We start from the raw sequence: 21,312 nt of genomic DNA, 5'->3' as shown, positions 1-21,312 counted from the left end.
TCTCGTTTTCTTCTTATGTAAATGGTCTGTCCTGATTCTCAAGAGGTAGAGTACTACGATATTCCTGGGATATTCGTATATATCTATCCTGTAATTTAAACAAAGAATCTACGAATAAGAATGTAATATATACAAGGAAAAGAAAAAAAGATTAGTTTGAATGGAGTTCTTACATATGTCTCTTGAGCACGTGGCTCAATCCATCTTTCTTCTTCTGTGGGGTTCTTACTCTTCTTGACGTGAGTAACCTTGAACATCTCTGGTACAACTATCGGCTTACCCAACTCTTTTTCCTGCAAATAACATATATAGAATTTGATCTCATTAATCTCCAAAAAGTACTTATCAAAAAAGAAAAAAATTATTTTACTAAATTAAGAAAGTATACCATTCTTTCCTTCCTAGTAACCTGGCTAATAGCTCCACCAGTGTGCAAAGAGCCTCCCTTTTCTGATGCGCGAGCCATCTTCCCAATCTCACTCATCTTTTTAAAATTTTCATCAGTACTCCAATGTTTCAGTAACAGAGCCCATCGATCCGATAACATAAACTTAGGAATTCTGTTTTTCTTCGACAGTCACAAAATGTGCTAGAAAGCAACTTTGAAGCTTTAAGCTTGAAGTTTACTTGAACGTCATCCTCGTGTTCGAGAGCCCATACATGATATTTATGTAATAAAAAATAACTAAATATTTATTGTTCAAATGACTAGAGAATTTAAATGTATATGATGTGAATTTAATTTATATATATTCTTACTTTAAATTCGTTGAACATATGCCTTTGGGTGTTAATTGGAATCGAACTCCAATTCGAATACACACCATTATAGTGAGTTTCGATGCACTTTAAAATAATCTTTGCCATACCCACATCCGGACGTAAGCTGAAATACGAGTTCATTGACGAAGTAGAGTAAACAAAAAATAATCAATCAATTAAAATATAAATAGATAACTGAAAGATGAAACATAATTAAATCATACTTGTATCATAATGGCTCGATGACAAGTCTCCGAAAATTGTCTCTATCGCCTTGGTGAGGACCATGTGCATATGAGTGCTTGGTGGTGGGAGTATTAGGATCTGAGCCATTGGATTCAACATGACGATTGGAAAGTCCAATTGATCCACTACTAGTATTCAAACTATTGCACTGACTAGCACTAGTTGATGGTATTGTAGACCCACGACCAAGATGTGAATAGCCCTGCAATGTTTGGTAACCCGAACTAGGTACCACAATGGGTGTAGATATAGTATAACCAGATTGTGGAGCCACATGAGTAGAGGCATTATGTGACTGGTGTGCCGAGTGAGTAATTGAAACTGAGGCTTTTTTTGAAATATTAACTCGAGAGGGCTCATCAGATATCACGCCCTAGTGGGCCTTCTCATAGCATTGGCCTTAAATTTCTTTTTTGGATTAGTGGATTTTTTTGATTTACCCTTGTCTTTATCTACCATCTATATCAATTAAATATAAAGATTAAAACAAAGTAGTACAAAATAATGTCACAATGTCGAGCAAATATATCAAACATAGTTATCATAACATAAGGCTTAATCCAAATAGTCTTTCACAATGTCGAACAAAAGTTAAAACTACTAAAATATAAAGTATACTCAAATACGAATAGCTAAAAATCCACCAACTAAACATACAAATTGTTATTCATCCTCTTCGGAAGTTTCTTCATCATCTATCCATTCATATGCATCATCTTCCGAAGTTTCCTCCTCATCTATCCATTCATCCTTTTCGAAAGTTTCCTCCTCATCCTCCTCCATATTTGTTGGCATAACTAACTCTTCTCTATTAACTTCTTATAAAATGTGATTAGGATGCTCCAAATTCATTTCTAACTTAGCATCCACTACTTGATGAACTACTCCTCCACTCTATAACTGGTTCATTAGGAAATTGGAACTTGACTACTCAAGTTCTACAATCAACTAAGGTATAACAAGCATGAAGCCAGTCCATGCCTAGAATAACATAAAAAAACCACCATATTTAGCTCAACTAAATCAACCATGGTGTCTTTGTGATTGACAAAGATGGTACAATCACAATAGACTCTTTCCGCTAGAATAGAATCACCAATCGATGTGGAAACACTGAAAGGTTCAAGAAGTTTTTTTGGGGAAATTCCAAAATTCATGGCTACATACGAAGTTACAAACGACAAACTCGCATCGGGATCAAGAAAGGCATAAACATCATAAGTAAAGACTTTAAAAATACGTGTGGTGAGTTCTTCTAATCTTGGCAACTAAATATAGCATACAAACGGTTCGTACCCCCGCCTGTTCCTAAAGCAACTCCTCTCTGGTATTTCTTTCTATTGGGGCTGCTGAAGAAGATTGGGCTTTATTTCCCCCATTTCCCTGCCTATTCTTAGGGTACTCCTTATAAAAGTGACATATCCTTCCACACTTGTAGTAAATATCCATACCAAAAAAACATTCTCCCTGATGGAGCTTACCACACTTACCAACACTGCCCTGCGACTGAGAGCCTTGAACTTTGAAATTCTGAGAGTTTTGATTCCTGTAATCATTCCTATTCCTCGGTGCAGGCTCACTAGCCGACGATGGAGCAGGTCCAGATGACCTCTTTTGAAAATATGATCGGTTCATGTTCCCATTCTTCTAGTGGCAAGAATCATGACTTGCTGTCTTAGCCCTCTTGCTACAGAATTCTTCCTTGTCCTTCAATTTGTCTTCTTCAATCTGCTGCACATGAATCATAAGCTTGGCAATGTCCATGTCTCATATCAGCATAGTCGCCTTACCTTTCTTGCTCGATAAATGGGACAGTCCATACACGAACAAGCTCATTCTGCTCCTCATATTAGCCACCATATCCGGAGTATGGCGGGACAATTGAGTAAATTTGAGGTTGTACTCATGCACACTCAAGGATTTCTGCTTAAGACTGAGAAATTCTCACTTTTACCTCTCTCAACTCAGGGGGAAAGAAACTCCCGATGAATGCACTTCCAAACCCAACCCAACTCACAATTAGTGCCCCCTCAACTCTACTCTTCTTCCATTGGTCATACTAGATCCTAGCAACACCCTTGAGTTGGTATGTAGCTAGTTCCACACGCTCAACATCAACAATATGCATAATATTAAACACCTTTTGCAACTCCTCCACAAAGTTTTTCGGTTCTTCAGTGATACTTGACCTAGTGAATTCTTGAGGATTCATCCTCAAGAACTCACGAATCCTGGATGTCTCAGCCACATCCTGACGAATCCCTTTTTTTTTACCATGCTTGGTTGGTCACCACTTGGATCAACATCTAGATAGCATCTCGGAACTCAACATTAGTGAGATCTCATTAGGGTTGTACTTTTGGTGCATTGGGTACCTCTGGATCCTGAGGATCAACATTTCTCCTAGAAAGATGATCTCAAACAACTCTTTGTGGAGGCATGATCCGAAATATACACTCAAACAAGAATTAGAAAGATTTTTTTTTATAGAATTGAACTTTATCGCACGAACAAAGTAGGAAAGAAGTGAGATATTTCCTGAATGTTGTAGCCTCATAATTATAGATGGGCGCGCTTCACACCGATAACTAAGACTCTATAGATACGACTTCATATACACCCTAGGAATGTTTAACTTTGGGCTCTAATACCAAGTTTGTCACGCCCCAAACCTACACCTTGGACGTGACAGGCACTCGAGAACCATTTTTGATCCCCTAGTGAACCCCTGGCTTGACTACATGACTTACATGACATTAAACAATATGTGAAAGCTTAAATAGGTGAACAATTGAACAGTTAAGAAGGTCTTAAAATAATGTCTTTGCAAAATAACTTAACATGAACCACGTGTTAAACAGAACATCCTGAGAAAATAATGGAAAACATCTACTCAATCTATCTACGAAGCCTCTAACAATGTGAGATGGATGTCGGGACAAGACCCATGACACCTCCTAAAGCTACTAACTAGAATGAAATGGAGTTCCCTTAAAGCAAGGAGGCCTCACCAAATGCTGTCAGCGAGTGGATAATAATCTCAATGATTCACCTGTTGATGATCCTGAATACTTATATCTGCATCACGAAACGATGCAGGTCGAATGGCGTCAGATCATTGAATGTATTGTTACATGAAAATTTTAGAGTAAACAATAAACTAGCTTTGAAGGACTGAAACAACATAACTGGATTAATTCATGAATATGAATTGAAAAATGATTTAAGCTTTACACTATAATATGCAATGAAAGCAATGTGAAAATAATATACTTTACTTGTGGGGAGTTTCTCTAACCGACAACCATTACCATGAGCCTAGCAATGATACAACGTTTTGCCTTACGTTGTCAAGGCCACCCTATGCTTTGTCAGGGTATAGGATGATATCATGACGATGGATCCATCTAATTGGCCTTGTCAGAGGCAGTGAGGAGTTGCATGAAGATTCCATGCTATCATATCCTACGTTGGCTACGTAGTTCAGTGGGACTTCTGAATCATAAGAGACTCTAACCCAACTGTGCTTGATACTACTCCCAAAATAATAGATATAACATTATGCTCACTTCACCCATTACAAGGAATGAACTTCTTACTTGATTGAAATACTTTTCAAACATTAGACTTGTTTACATTCTTGAAAATATGTACTTGTGAATTTATCTTACAATTTCAATAATCAACATAGATACATAAGTATACATTTAGTTATATAAATAGAATTTGAAAACTCTTAAGTGTTTATGAAATGAAACCTTTGAACTTCCCTGTTAACTTTACCTTGACTTGAAAATGTGAGTTTAAGAATGATAATTAGAACATGCATAACATCTTTCAACGATTAATGGAGATTTAGATAGTTGATAATAAGAATAGGACGACAACTCAACTCAAAGGAACAAGTATGGAACGAGAACAAAGAAGGAACCATTTACTGAGGTCTGATTGGGCGAAGTGAAGGTGCGTCGCGCTAGGTCCCCATTTACTTAGGGTCTGATTAGGCGCACTGTTGGAGCATCGCGCCAGGCCCGTCATTAACTGGGGGTCTAAATGGGTGCACTCCTGGCGTGTAGCGCCAGGCTTCCTGGCGTGTCGCGCCAGGCTTCCTGGCGCCTTGGGAGCGCGATGCCCCACCACTAACCCAAAATTTTGATGACTTTTTCTTATACAATTCATGACCTAATCCACTTGGAATTGAATGATTCATTACCAAACTCATTTAGATTCATAAACCCAACTAAATTCATAGAAAACTCACTCAATTTACACCAAGAACAACACTCATTTGGAAAACTGATGTTTGCGTAATCAAGACACAACCTACAATGCAAGTGTCTACTATCGTACAATAGTTTAGTAACCCAACCAAGGGTTGGGATTGTTCCCAAGAGAGTGGTTTTGAGAATTAATAGAAGAATAAATTTTAGTTCCAACTATTCGTAGCTAAAGACATTAACAATTAAAAATATTGTAAATTAAAGAGGGACACAAGAGTGTCAATTAACAATGGGGTTTTGTCACTAGTAAGTAAAAACAACAAAATAAACAAGGATTTGTAAGTAATGAGAGGGGGATTGTTGGGATGTGATAGGCATACGGGATAGACTAAATCATTGGATACAAGCTTTTGATAATAAATTCATTGAGTATTTGTGACTAGGATAGACTTTAAAGGGGATAAGCTCTCTCTCGAGCAACTTACCCATTTTCAAGCGGGTTCCTCTCGGACACCCACTTGCCGCATGAGGAACAACCTCTGCCTTAACCCACTCACTCTCTCGAGCTGAGTGTGTTGAAATGGGACTAGGGTTCTCTCTCTCTCGAGCTGAACCTCATGTCGACCTACTAGTACTGGCCATCAATTTAGTGGTCTTAGTTTCATGACCTCTCTCTCTCTCGAAAGCTGAAAGCACATATATATATGAGACTATATTTTCAACTACAACCTCATTAAGTTCATCCACAACTACAAAACAAAATCATATTTAAACTATGAATAGACTATCAGCAAGCAAGACCCAACAACTAATCTAACCCATATTCACAAAATTATACCCCAAGAATTGGGTGTTTTAGCCACACATTTATAAGAGATAGAAATTTATACCAAATTGAGATCTCATTCAACTGGGTATGAAGATGTAAGTCTTGATACATGCCAAAATTGAAGAATCCAAGAGACCCAAATCCAAATTTGAAGATGGGACCCTTTGGATCTTCAAGTTTTCTAAACCCTCTCAAACTTATAGCAAAAATATCAAAAAGTACTACTCTATATGAAAATTATAATACTTGTTCCACACTAAAACTACAGCTTTAACTAGTATTTATAGTTTTCACAGATTTGTGCAGCAACGGATCATTTGGCGTCGTTAGTCGGAATCGCCGATCAACTTGGTGATTCACCTTTTGGTGTATTTTATCGCCCTCTTGCACCATCCTTCAGCATCGTCGTGCTCTGGGTCATTTGGCAACATGGTACTGCTTCGCGAAATTTCTTGGCGATTGATACGCTCAAATTACACCTCCCTAAAGAAGTATAAGCGATTGTTATCAAGTAAAGAACCGAACTTGTAGGTTAGGGTTGATCCCACGAGGAAAATGGTTTAGACTTTACTTTAACCAACAATTATATTCAATTAGCCAAAATACTTCCAGAAACAAGAAATAAAAAAGGGGGGATTTGTGAAACAAATTGTAAGAATTCAGTAATTAATCAATAATCAAAAGTCAATTTCGGTTGTTACCAAGATGAGAAAATTAACTAGGGTAAACGTGTTCCCCATAAGCTCATAACGAAGTAATCCTAGTAATCGCAATCCTTTCCTAGTGTATTACATGCAAAATGATAAGTTAGGTATCTCTAAATCCTTGATCCGTCATCTAGAGAATTTCACACCGCACCTTGATCCGGCTACGTGTGTATAATTTACTAACCCTTACCTTTACCTCATATTAGACATCATAATCAATGTTTGACTTAGTTATTACTTCGCACCAATCGACACTAGCCTATTAGATAGTATCACACTAAATCTATGTTGTAATTCTTTTCTTGTTGATTACCTCCTTGATCCGGCAAGTAGCAACAAGGCGAGTTCTAACGCGTGCACTCGTTAAAAAGACTTTTAAACGAAAGAATTATCAATGCATGCTAAACACCATTCAAGAATTACTTATTTACTATTCATACTTTGTTAATCGCTCATGGTTCCCACAACCCTAGTTGTGGATTTAGTTACCCATATTAGAAAGAACACAATTCATAATATTAGACGAATAAATCATGAACTTACGTAACGAGAATAATAAACCCATAATTTCAACTTGAATTGCAAAGCCAAAATCTTCAACACGAATGTAGGAAATCAATAATTGCTAGGGTTGCAACTTAATCTCCAAAGTCACAAAGTAAAAATAGAATAATAATGTCTAACCCCCAAAAACGAGGTTTACATGTCCTATTTATAGAAAACAAATCCTAAATTAAAAGGGAAACAAATTAAGGAAAGTTTGTTCAGGTACGCGTCTTCAATCCACGAGACTGACTTACGGACCGTCGATGGATCTACGGTCCGTAAGTCCCTTCTATCAGCCAGGACTTAGAAAATATTTTCGCTTCCAAAAAATCAGCTTCTCTGAAGCAAACGACAGACTAGCAGTATGGACCGTAAATCGATCTACGGTCCGTCAATACCCCTCCGTAGCTCCATACTTAGAATCTTCAAAAATCAGGTACTGGAACCCTCGCAGTATCATTCTACGGATCAACAGTACGGTTCGTAGATTGATCTACGAACCGTCAATGGACCCCGTGGTTCCACACTTGGTCAGATTTCCCTGATTTGTACTCAATACCATGCCTGCTGATGTACGGTCATTACTTACGGACCGTGGATGGACCTACGGTCCGTAGATCACCTCTGTGAATGCCCTGTTTCTGCATTTCTTTCAGCTGTCTCTATACTTTCGCGCTGAACATCTTTCCTGCATAACATGATAAAAACACATAAAAACCAATATAAAAAGGCCCTAGACACACACAACTTGTAAAAGAAATGTATTAGAAATACCGTAAACTCACGGTATATCAACACCCTCAACTTAAATTCGTTGTTTGTCGTTGAGTGACGCACTACAACTGTAAACGACACTTGTATAGAAGCAAGCATTTTCAAACCCAAGCAATTACATGGCTCTCTTCCCTCTACATTGTTCGGGTGCACATTCGTTCTCTTAGACTCGACAAGCCAATTTATGTGGATCACACCATGACACAGATTGACCAACTGACACACAACATACACCTTCTCACTATCACCAAAGTACCAACTTTCCAACAATGTAACTAGTGCCCTTTCTTCAAATGAAATCCCCATTTCCCAAGAATGAATGACATTTATGGTACAAGGATTTATTCAACACTCACGCTCAGAAGTAATTTCAAATACAGTTAGTGCTCAATGCCATAATCTTGCCCTTATTTTCACTGCATAGACTCTCCAAAATAGACTCTAAGATCACTATAGGACTTTCTTGGCTTGTAACGTAGGCTCAGGGTCAGGTGTGGTGCATTTGAGTACTGCTTGGTGACTTTCTGCCCTCCTTGACATTACTCTCGGCTTTCAACCTCTTTTTACCCTATTTTTGTCATCCTATCATTTTACTTGCTTTCCCTTAATTTTCTTTAACCCCGAATGTAACTTCAGACTTTGTAGCTCTTTTCACTTTTTTTTTCTTTTAGCTTTCAACAAGTCACATCCCTGTTTCACATCACTCTTTTCATACCCATTTTTCTTTCAGCTCCCCTCTTTCATAGCCACCCTCAACTTATGGATTTTCCATTAGTTGAGGTACACAATACCCGATGTCAGGTCAGGGCCAAGATTGAAGTTACTTTTTTTTTTACATTAGCCATCCTCAACTTAGGCTTTTGGCTTAAGTCGAAGTGCACATGTCCAAGGAGGGACCGGGGCCAACATAGTAGATTATGGGAAAGTGAGTTCAGGGTTTAGAAAGAAATGGTTTAATTTTAGGCTCAAATTATTTGGATAAAAGGGAGCATTATTCATTTCACCACAAGAAAATCAGCCTCTAAGGAAGGGAAATCTAGTCCCTGAAAGTTCAAATCTGGTCCCTAACGAGCAATCGAGACCAGAAAAGTCTGGTCGCCACTCGTCCCAGAAAGTTCCGTCGTTACTGGTCAATAAGGACGAATTCAAAAAACTCGTCCCTGAATAGTTTTGAGACGACAAAAAATACTGGTCGCGAAATACTTTTAGAGACTGCATAGCTAGTCTCAAATAGACCATCGATACCTTGATATTGAGGTCGTTAAACCTCTTTTGCGACCATCCACAACCTAGTCCTAGTAACTCTTTTGAGACGAGTGTGTTCTGGTCCTAGAATAGCGTTAGAGACAATTAAAAATCTGCTCCCAGATTAGCTGTAGTGACCATAACAAACTGGTCCTAGAGTAGTTTTAGGGAAGAACAATAACATGGTCCTAAAATTGCTTTAAAGACTAGCTTCAATTCTAGTCCTAGCTTATGATTTAGAGACGAGCAACAATATTGGTCCTAGATTGACCTTTAGAGACAGTCAATAATTATGGTCTCTAACTAATCACCATTGATCCTACAACCATTGATTATCACAAGAATCTAACAAATATCAAATTAATTACAACTATAAATCTGGATACAAAAGACGATATAGAAAGGGTTGCAGGGCGATAGAAATAAAGAGTGCGATTGATTACAAAAAAATTGTGAGCATCACATGATGTAAGTTTCAATATTTGCTTAATCAACAAAAAAACTTTAGATAACATCCAAGGTTTTGCATAACGTTCATAGCAAAGTAAGAATGATTTAGTCCATCTTCTAAGCTTGTATCTTCATTGAATAATGAACAAAAGTTGGGCAAAAAACTTAAGGTTTAGTCTTTGTCATGTGATATCCAGGAATATCTACAAAATCTACAAGAAATAAGAAAAAAATCTATTAGAAAAACTTTCAGATACATCAAAACTTAGCAGAAAAGTGTAAAACAGAGAAACTGGCAGCAACATGGCAGAAAAGTGTAAAACAGATAAACTGGCAGCACTGTTATGTTGCAACTGTGCAGGAAGCTTTACCTTAATTAGATATATACACCTGATACATACTAATAAGCCTCTCTAGGCACACGATAAGCATGAAGTGCATGTCCAAGGGAGAGTTATCATAATGGAGAAACAAGATTTGAGGTAAACTAAGGAAGCCAGTCAAAATTTCCCCTCCCCTCGAAAACTCCAAACAACGAAGATCAAAGTAAATTCAAGGAACCTCAGAAAACCAGATACAATGTATTAACAGCTGCTAGAAGATCATACCATCCATACCCAATAATTGACAAATCTAACAAAGACGATATCTAACTAACAATGACACTTAAAAAGAAAGGTACTTGTATTTCTAGAAAGAAAAATGCAAAGTTAATACCAATCAACAATGCCTCGATCAATACCAAACAAAGATCGTATATAAATCTCAAACTAGATTGGAAGTTAATCCCTCCTTCAACATTCAAAGACTACACGCAAGGATAAATACTGTGTTACTCGAACCCTCCAAGAATACAGTACTTTTGGAGGATCTCGACATTTTTGGGTTGTTACAGCAAAATAAGACTTGCAGAAGTAGCATGTAAGGCAGTAGATTCAAACAATCATGAGGGAACAAAGCAAATCAATTGGACACAAGTTAAGCCGGATAAACACAATTGGACAGAACACTGTAAAACAGAAAATCTTGAAGCAGTTTTGCTGCACTGCAGAAAATAAAAAAAAAAGGTTTGTGCCGTTATCAAGAAAATGGTAAAACAGAGAAGCTGGCAGCAATGTTACTTGGCAACAATGATACGTTGCAGCAGTGCAAACATGATATTTTAAGAGACGAGCAGGATGAACAACAATCAGACTAAACATGGTAAAACAGAGAAGCTGGCAGCAGTGTTTCAGCAGTGCAGAAAATTTAAAAATAAAGTTTGCCGTTATGCAGAAAATGATAAACAAAGCACATCACAATTAAAGAAAGTTGAGAAGGGCAGATATTCAAAAACGGATCCCATCTCTAAAGTTACTAACTCTAAAGAAAATAAATAAAAAAGAAAGGTATATTGTTACTAACTTGTTCAGCTGAAAAGGCAATGGTCATTCAATTGGAACAGATGATGTTGTAGGTGGGACATCTGATTGCTGAGCAACGAAGAGTTCTTTCATTTTCATTATTTCTTTCATCTTATCTTCTATGGTAGACAAGCGATCATTCAAAGATTTGTTTTCCTCATTCAAGGATTTATTTTCTTTATTCAAGAATTTGATATCCTCTCGAGTTGAACGTAGCGCAGACAATAATTCAGCCTTTGAAGAAGTTCCACCTTTCAAGTCTTTTGCCTTTACTCCACCCCCTAATCCAAATACATGGCTACGACTTTGAGGTCCACAACATTTTTCAACAATCTCTATAATAGGTACAGATGGATCTGCTTGAACCATTTCTTCGAGTTGAGCCTACAAAATATATCAAAGAACATTTTCAATCATAAAACATCAATTTCAAGTAATTAATATATTAAATTTACCAAACGCACATGTTTTTCAATTGCTTCAGGTTCAACAAGCTTGTTATCTTTCTTACGAGTCTCAAAGAAAATAGTCGCCAAATCTGGTGGATTGCCATCTTTCCCTCCCTTTACATCAAAGTCAAACATGTCAAATAATACACCTTGTAAAAAGTCTATTAGAAAAAAATAATTTTATGATATTACCTTTTGATAGATAATCTCTCTAATAGGCTTGCTACCAATATGATGAAGCATCTTCAACTTAGCTCGATTTGTTGCATTCTTGCTGCTTCTTGCCTGTATTTGTTCAACGACAAGTTGCATTCTAGGAGGATAAACATAGAAAATGGGTGTGGGCCAAGACACCCAAAATATCCTAAGATGTTCAGTAGACTAGCAAAGTAGGGAAAGCAAACGACAAAAAAGAGAAGCTAGCAAAGTAGAATATTAATTTAGTAGGCATACCTGAAAACTTTCAGAAGCAAAATGCTCCTTTACTAACCATTCCCATTCTTTTTTGTCTACTCCCGTTGGGACATTCCTAAGAGACTGTTGGATTGGCTTGTCCTTCACATATTTTGCATGCAAGTGTCCTCTCCATTTGTTCCATAACTCATTCATCCATCCCAAGATATGATCACGATGATCATTCATATCAACACTCTCAAATTTATGCTACAACAATTGAAACATGAGTTGAGTTATTATCTACAAGATTGATCTCTGTTTCTGAACAATTTGTTCCCAAATTATAAAAACACTCTAAGGTACTTGTTTATATATTCTTTATCTATTACAATTGATTATCGATACTAGCTACTGTAGATAGACTTCTAAAATAAGACACATTAGCAATATGGAAAAGAACACACTGACATATCAGGTAGCACTAAATAATATGAATCATGTGTATATTTATTACCTCAACGGCTGCCCACATATGATTCAACTTTTCTTGCTTAATATCATGCCACGATGATACTCCCAAGGGACAAATATTACGATCACGGATAATTTTTCCCAAATGCCTCGAAAATAGATTGCTATTTGTTCCAACCGTTCGATTATTGTAAAAGGTTACTTTCAGCTTTTGTCCAATTTCAAGTGAAGCAACTTCTTTGCACTTGTTGCTTCCTCGAACTTTTTTTACCTTTGTAGGATTAGATGAACCTACAATTGCATAATTTGATAAAAACTATAGTAATCAAACTCAATTCTAAAACGTAATAATATATGAATTTAAGATATCATACCTTTTTCAGTTGTTTGAGAGTGTTTCATAACTTGATCACTAGATGGAGGCAATGAAACATTGGTTTGCATATCCTCTTTTTCAAGAACAATTCTTTTCAGTTTTTGCATTTCTTGACTAGAGGAGAAGGTAGAACTCGATTTTGTGCTTTTAGAAGGAGTTTGCATATGTTGATTAGCACAAACATCACTCTTGTTCAAATATTCCACCTCAGTTTCAGAAAATCCTAAAGATGAGCTCAAAGATCCAGATCTTTTTTCTAATCCCTTTCTTATAGCTGCTGGACGCACTAAACGTAATATAAGAGTTTATCAAAATTTTGAAAACATAACAGATGAGCAAAAAATACATGTTTGAAAAAATCTTACTTGTTTCAACTTCTTGGGTGCATTTCTCAACTTGAATAGCAGATGTAGGAAATGAAGTATTAATTTGCATGTTCTCTTTCTCATGAACCATGGAGTTCTTTTTAAGTCCTTGTCCTATGTCCTTCTCTATAGAACCTGAAAAAAAATAGTCATTTGTTTAAGATTAAAATGTTGGAAGGGTGGAAACTTTGGAACTATATGATAGATGTTCAGTCCGAATGCTCACTCCCATAGGACTAATGTTGCTAGAGATGATTTAGCTATTATGAAAGGTGGGAAACTGTATGGTCAGTGAGCAACTTTCAGACATGTTCATCTGGTGAACAAGTCCATTGGGAGTTTATACTGTCAAGACTTAAGACCGATGACCTATATAACATCAGTAAAAAATGCCCCTTAAAGTCATCTGCTATAGTTGGACTGCTCTAAATAAAGTCTGCCTCACTCAAGATAACTTAAGCAGAAGGTCCTTTGACATAGTTCACAAATGCTATATGTACCATCAGCATATTGAAATAAATAGACACATTTTCCTCCATTGTGCAGTTGCTTCAGACATCTGGAGGATGTTTTTTTTCCTTTTCTAATTTTGGACTCAGCAGGGTGTTACCAGATAGCATCAAAGTTTGTTTGCTCACTGACCAGAAAGTTTGTAGGCTCAACTCAGTTTCCAAAAAGTTGCTCAATTACCATACTGTTTCCAAATCTGCCTAGGAAGCCAAGCATTTCACCCATTTGCCAGAAAAAGAAAACGAAACAACAGCCAGTTTGCTATCTAAAAAAGAAATCAAAACAGTCCATCATAGTTCATTTATACCATTGTTAAGACAAGGTGGGAAACACATATAAGAGGGTGTACCATGCTCAGAGTAGTGAAAACATTAAATATTTGAAGAAGGAGTTGAAAATGCTTCATAACAGATGCAGCAGGGGATTATTTCTGAGACTGAGGCTGTTGTTCTGCACCACAAGTTCAGTTTTTTGCTCTAAATTACCAGTAAACAACAGGTTTAGTCACCAGATAAAAATCACTCACCAAGTAAAAATCAGTCATTTGTTTGAGATTAAAAATCAATAGGTTCAGTCATTTTCGTCGAAAATGGTTTATATTCGACACCTCCTCCACGGTAAAATAAAGAAAGTAGGAATTATTTTTTCTCTTCAATAAAAATAAAGATTTTTCTTATGGTCTGAAGTGAGTAAAAAATACTCAGTTGAGTGTTACCAGAAAGCATCAAAGATGCCTGCAGCAACTGGAGTTAATGAAAAATTAGTAAATTCATCAGGAATATTTGGAGAATGATTACTGGGTGCTTTTTTTGGACCTTTAGGACAGAGGAACAAAAGGTGTTTTGATGGTTTAGTGACTCCAAACTACATAGCATTTTTTTTTATTTACAGGGTTCTAGTTTGGGGCATGACTTGTCAACGATCTTTTTTTATTACTAGGGTTCTAGTTTGGGGCATGACTTGTTCATCAGAACAGTCCATCATAGTTCATTTATGCCGTTGTTAATACAAACCTTCTAGTGCACTTAACGAGTAAGAGATGCACCAGGAACAAAAAGCTGAAGTCACACATGGTTTGCACAGGCAAATGACTTAGTAATACGACTACAACCACACCTCCACGATAAAATACAGAAAGCAGGAAAAAAAACTCTCTTCAATACAATTAAAGATTTTGCTTATTGTCTGAAGTAAAAGAATACAAAATATCTTACTTGTTTCAATTTCTTTGATGTACTTGTTAACTAGATCACTTGATTGAGGCAAGAAACTCTTAGATGGCGTATTCCCTTTCTCACCCAAAGATTTAAGACCTCGTCCCCGTCCCTTTCCAATAGCACCAAGCGCGACAAATGTATATCTAATAGTGCTCTTCATATTAGAACCGACCTCATTTTCAGCTTTCAATGGTTTCATCTTGAACCTGCAAAAAGAATCAAAAGTTAAAAATTAACCTGAATAATATGTAACAATGTAGTTATAAAAGAAATTGTGCCATCATATTGTTTAACAATGAATAGATATTCATAAATAGATACTTCACCTCATTATTTCTTTTTCTTTTCTTTTGTGAAGGACTTCCTAACTCTACATTATCATCATCCATTTGTTCCACAATCTCATAGGAATCACGAGGTTGAGTCTACCTCACTACTTTCCAACCTTTGTTGGAATTATCATTAGCATAAAATACTTGAGATGCTTGATCCGCTAAAACAAATGGCTCATTTGTTTTCAAAAATCTGTCTGGATTAACACTCACAAAATCATACTCATCCTTTTTAACTCCTTTTACTTCATCATACACATCAAACCAATTACATCGAAATAAAACCACTCTTCTATCCATGACAAATTGCAACTCAATTATATCTGTTAAGACTCCATAGTAATCAAGGTTCTCACTATCTTCATCATTCTCACCCAATACAACAACACCACAATTTTGAGTCCTTAACTTTCTATCATAATCTTCTACATGAAATCTATATCCATTAACAACATAACCATTAGAACGCGTCGAATATTTGGTGGGACCGCGTGAAAGTGAGAGTAGATCTTCCATGATACAACTATCATCTCCTTTATGCAATTGTGCGACCTATCAACAAGATTTCGTTGAATATTTTAGAATGACTATTACAATATTAGAATCTAAAGTTTTATATTTATGTATTACTCACCCTATCTTTAAACCATTCAATAAATTGTCGGCTCCATTCCGCATCAGACAAGTGTCGAACATTCTCATGAGTTTGTGCAAACTCTCTACAAAATTGAAATGAGCCATAAGTCCTCATATAGAAAAGAAATTAACCTAAAAGAAATAATAATGAGATGATATGAAAGAACTCTTCAATCTTGAGATATGGTAAGACTTCATCACAATTCTTCAGTATGTATATGTGTGCTTGTTCTAATTCATCCGCTTCAAGCTCACATGGATCTTTAGCTCCCAAAGTTCTTCCAAGTTGATTAAAGATAGATAAACCTCCATTCGATTGTTTTAAACCGCCATCATAATTTCGATCAGGCCGATTGAATCTTGTGTCAACTTTATGCAGATACCTTGAACATAGTGTCATACATTCATTTGCAATGTATCCCTCTGCAATACAACCTTCTGGACATGCTCTATTACCAATGAGAGATTTCAAAAAAAATAACCAACGTTCCACAGGATACATCCACCGATATTGAATTGGTCCAGCAATCTTAGCTTCAGTAGCTAAATGAACAGGTAAGTGCACCATGACATCAAAAAATGAAGGAGGGAAGACCTTTTCTAAGTTGCAAAGTGTTATGGGTATTTGCGCTTCAATATGTTCCAAGTTATCAATTCTCAACTCCTTTGATCCAAGCACACTAAAAAATATAGATAATTCAATAAGTGGTTCACACACTTCTTTTGACAACATACCACGAAGTGCAAGAGGGAGTAGATGTTGCAAGAGAACATGACAATCATGACTTTTCAATCCAGATATCTTGTGATCTTTCAAGTTCACACATTGAGAAATATTAGATGAAAAACCATCAGGAACCTTTAGATTCTTTAAGAAAAGGCATAATTTGTGCTTATCTTCTGGAGACAATGTGTAGCATGCTGTTGGAACTTCAATCTTCTCCCCCTTTTGGATGGGGTGCAATTTCGGCCTAATGTTCATCTCTTGCAAATCTAGTCGAGTTTTAATTGTGTCCTTGGTCTTTCCTTTGACATTCATGATTGTCCCCATGATATTATCACATATATTTTTTTCAATATGCATAACATCCAAATTATGTCGCAACAAGAGACACTTCCAATATGGAAGTTCAAAAAAGATACTTTTCTTGTTCCAATTATCCTTTCGATTTTCATGTGATATCTTCTTTCTTTTCTTAGGATCCTTTGATAATTGTATCCCTTCAAGATCTTGTACCTGATTAGGTATCTCAATACCTGAACACATTTTTTGTGGGGGCCTTTTCTCAATTGTACCATCAAATGAGTCCTTATCATTTCTCCATTTGTGATTCCGAGAAAGATAACGCCGATGACCCATAAAACACTGCTTCTTACCATTCGTCAATCGAATTGAGGAAGTGTCTTTATTGCAACATGGGCATGCCATTTTTCCTTTTGTACTCCATCCAGATAAATTTCCATATGCTGGAAAGTCATTGATTGTCCACAATAAAGAAGCATGTAATTTAAAATTTGTCTTAGTAGATGCATCATAGGTCTCAATACCAACTTCCCATAATTCCTTCAATTCCTCGATTAAAGGCTGAAGATATATATCAATTGCATCTCCTGGACCATTTGGACCTGGAATAAGCATAGACAAAATAAAATTTTTTTGCTTCATACACAACCAAGGTGGTAAATTATAAGGAATAAGAACCACGTGCCAAATGCTATGTGAGGTTTTTGAATTCTGAAATGGTTGAAATCCATCACTAGCAAGTCCAAGTCGAACATTACGAGGCTCAGCCACAAAAGAAGGATGAATTTCATCAAATGACTCCCATGCCATTGAATCAGCCGAATGTCTCATTATTCCATCATCAACTCTTTTATCCTTGTGCCATGTCATTAGAGTGGATGTCTTTCTAGACATAAACAACCTTTGAAGTCTAGGCTTTAAAGGAAAATAGCGTAAGCTCTTTAACGCTATCTTTTTACCTTTTTTATTCTTTGTTTCTCCGCTATGTGTATTTATTTTCCATCTTGATGCACCACAAACTTTGCAAGAATCAAGTAAGTTATCCTCCTTCCAGTATAACATGCAATCATTAATACAAGCATCAATCTTGTTGTATGAAAGCCCGAGTTCTTGAATTATCTTCTTTGCCTCATAATATGAGTTTGGCAAATCGGCGCCATCAGGCTACAACTCCTCTTTCAACATTTTCAATAACATGCTAAATGATGCATTACTCCAACGACCCATACTTTTGATATGAAGTAATTTGATCAAAGAAGAAAGCTTCGAAGCTTTTGAATTTTTGTATAATGGCATCTCGAAATCCTTCAATAGGTTGTAAAATTTTTTTGCTTCATCATTTGGTTCCTCCTCAAGTAAATCATCACACTCAGTATGTGAAGTTTCTCCATCAAGATTAGGATATAAATCTCTCAACAGTTCTTCTACTTCATCTTCACTCTCACATTCTTCTACTTCATCACCATCTTCATCTTCTGATGTATCTTTAGATTCAGATACTAATTCTGACAATGGCTCACCCAAACGTTCTCCATGGTGATACCAAAAAGTATAATTGCGAATTATTCCATACACTATCAAATGTGTCTCAACTATCTTACGAGTTCCTAAAGTTGTATTGTAACATTTGACACATGGACATCGTATTTCATATTCTTCTCCTGTTTTTTGAAAAGCATAATCCAAAAACTTTTGCACTCCAACTAAGTAGATTTCATCGAGACGATTATCAACAAGTTCCATCCATGCTTACTAGGTGCCATAACCTTTAAGAGTACATAAAAAATATTTTAAAAAATAAAGAATAACAAAAATATTAAGATGCAAATAACTAGTTACGATCTGATACACACAATAGGGTTGAACTCTAAAGTTAGAAAGAAAGAACTAAGAAAATTAGAAATCGCAATATCCACCAGAACTATATATTACAACCTAGAGAAGAAATCAGAAAAGAAAATGTTACTAAATAGTTGATTTACTTGAATCTTCAAACAATACATAAAGAAAGAATTAAAAAAATTACAAATCAAAATTTTCCACGAGAATTATATGTTACAACCTAAAGGAGCAATCAGAAAAGAGAATGTTATCCTATATTCATATACAAGCTACAAACTTTTCTTTACTTTCTGGAACACATTATCGCTAGAACCCCACATGGAGTTAGCCCCACAAAATTCATAAGCAATACTTTCTCGAACACAAAAGTACCTCACATGTAGTTAGCCGCTAGAAATTCATATAGAATTAAATTCTAATGCCATAAAAAATTGATTTTGTTCTTTTCATGTTCATCGTGATGCTTCCTCTTTAAATTTGACGAAGTGACAATTAGATTGGTTAATGAAAGGGTAATAGTAATTGAACCAGACATACATCAAACCTCTGTTTCATTACAAAATATAAGGTTTGGCCTTTTGCATCTACAAGGAGCTAACATTATTCTTACTTTAAAAGTTACATGTAACATGTCTAGTTCTTATTTCGCTCGCAAAATATCAACATTGAAGACATGATATGCACTCTATACAAAATATGAATCTTCATATTAGAAACTCAACCCAATAAGTGATTCACTGATTGTACATAAGAAAACATATCAGATTAAGAAACTTTTATCATGTCTAATGTTATAAAAGAGGAAGAACAAGAAGAAGAGTACTTAAATAAAACAATAAAAATCCATCAATATAGTTTATGGAATTCGAAACAATAGAAACTTGATGAGAAGAAGAAGCAAACATGTACGATCTGTTTCACAAGCAGCTGAGCAGCAACTATATGATGAAGAAGACAGAGCTGCGATTGAAAGTACTTTGATGTTAAGATTGGGTCGATCAGACGTTGTATATAGTTGAGAAGAACAAAGATCGATGGGTCAGACGCTATCGGAAGCTGAGACCAGCAGCCAAAGAGTTTTTTCCTTTTTACGTTTAATTACTGTTAGATTCAACATGACAAGTGGGACACAATAAACGGCAACACAACTGAGAACATACATGCTCGAAGCTTATGCAAGTGATGTTAGAAAGTCATTTGTTGTGATCACTTGATTGTAGTAGAAAATAACTTTTTACAGCAAAAATACTAAAATGAGAATGTTCATTCAGCAAGCAGTAAGGCTAGTTATTGGTTCAGATTCTCAAAACCTTTACATACTAAATCTGCAAAATTCTAAAATAACTAGTATATAAATATCACACGCCCATATTTCTCTTGCTTAATAAGTTATATGGAAAGGGTATGGTATAGCCATTGTTTAGTTGTTTGTTTTGGGCTAATCCTTGCCCCTGCTTGAAGGACGTGTACTAGATATGGTGATCTCAAGACCCTTCGCACTTAACTACCATTTGGGGCCTATGTGTCCGTAGTTTGAGATGTATACATTTTGAACTGTTTGAAATGTGAAATTCAGCTTTTGTGGTCCTGGTTTCATTCAGGAACACAGAAACTTAGCAAGAGAAGTTGTGCGGAAATCTCTTATGCTGCTGAAGAATGGGAAAACTGCTAGTAACCCATTGTTACCTCTTCCTAAGAATGTGTCTAGAATTTGATTGTTGGTAGCCATGCTGATAACTTAGGTTATATATCAATGTGGCGGATGGACTATTACTTAATTGGCAGGGTTTTAGTGGTAATGATGCTACCAGTGGTATGTTTTTTCTTCTGATGCATTTCACAAGACCTCTAATACTACATGTAATGACTTACTATCAAACAGAAAATTTGTAAAATCACTTGATCTTATGATTTCTTGAATAATCTCCCCACCCGCCACCCTAAGAAGATAAAGGGGGAAAAGGAGAATGAGTATATAAATTTCTCTCACAAAATATAGTTGAATTGTACACAAATCATTTGGAAAATGTTATAAACTCAAATATATAGGTAGTTCTATATAGAAAACTGCAGCAGGCTAAGTGACTACTGTCGTAATGCATAAAAAACCTTATAGATACAATACATTTGTTTGTGAGTCTCGCCTCCTATATTTAACCGAAGCATTACAATTATGTAAGTATATCGTACTTTAAAAGTTACATGTAACAGGCCTAGTTCATATTTCGCTCGCAAAATATCAACATCGAAGACAGAATATGCACTCTATACAAAAATATGCACTCTATACAAAATATGAATCTTCATCAGGCACATACAACAGTTACAAAATCGAGTCACTATTAGAAACTCAACCCAATAAGTGATTCACTGATTGTACATAAGAAAACATAACAGAAATTTTTAACCTATCTAATGTTAGAAAAGAGGAAGAACAAGAAGAAGAGTAACTTAAATAAAACAATAAAAATCCATCAATATAGTTTATGAAATTCGAAACAATAGAAACTTG

At 36.0% G+C, this 21,312-nt stretch overlaps 2 protein-coding genes across 2 annotated transcripts; both read right to left on the bottom strand.

The window, feature by feature from the left end:
• Window positions 1-11,370: 11,370 nt before the first annotated feature.
• LOC125842723 (uncharacterized) lies at window positions 11,371-15,355 on the bottom strand. Its single transcript, XM_049522051.1, has 9 exons — window positions 15,288-15,355; window positions 14,964-15,172; window positions 13,240-13,374; window positions 12,873-13,160; window positions 12,542-12,789; window positions 12,085-12,294; window positions 11,824-11,916; window positions 11,694-11,745; window positions 11,371-11,566 (listed from the first exon to the last, which is right to left on the bottom strand). The coding sequence occupies exons 1-9, from the start codon at window positions 15,353-15,355 to the stop codon at window positions 11,508-11,510; spliced, it is 1,362 nt and encodes a 453-aa protein (XP_049378008.1). The 3' UTR covers window positions 11,371-11,507.
• A 706-nt stretch (window positions 15,356-16,061) lies between these two features.
• LOC125842722 (uncharacterized) lies at window positions 16,062-17,828 on the bottom strand. Its single transcript, XM_049522050.1, has one exon. It carries the CDS (start codon window positions 17,826-17,828, stop codon window positions 16,062-16,064), a length of 1,767 nt encoding a protein of 588 aa, XP_049378007.1.
• Window positions 17,829-21,312: the final 3,484 nt, after the last annotated feature.

The sequence above is a fragment of the Solanum stenotomum genome, chromosome 10, assembly GCF_019186545.1.
Source record: "Solanum stenotomum isolate F172 chromosome 10, ASM1918654v1, whole genome shotgun sequence".
NCBI classification, from domain to species: domain Eukaryota; kingdom Viridiplantae; phylum Streptophyta; class Magnoliopsida; order Solanales; family Solanaceae; genus Solanum; species Solanum stenotomum.
The sequence above is the reverse complement of the archived record's forward strand: the minus strand, read 5'-3'. Positions and strand labels throughout refer to the sequence as shown.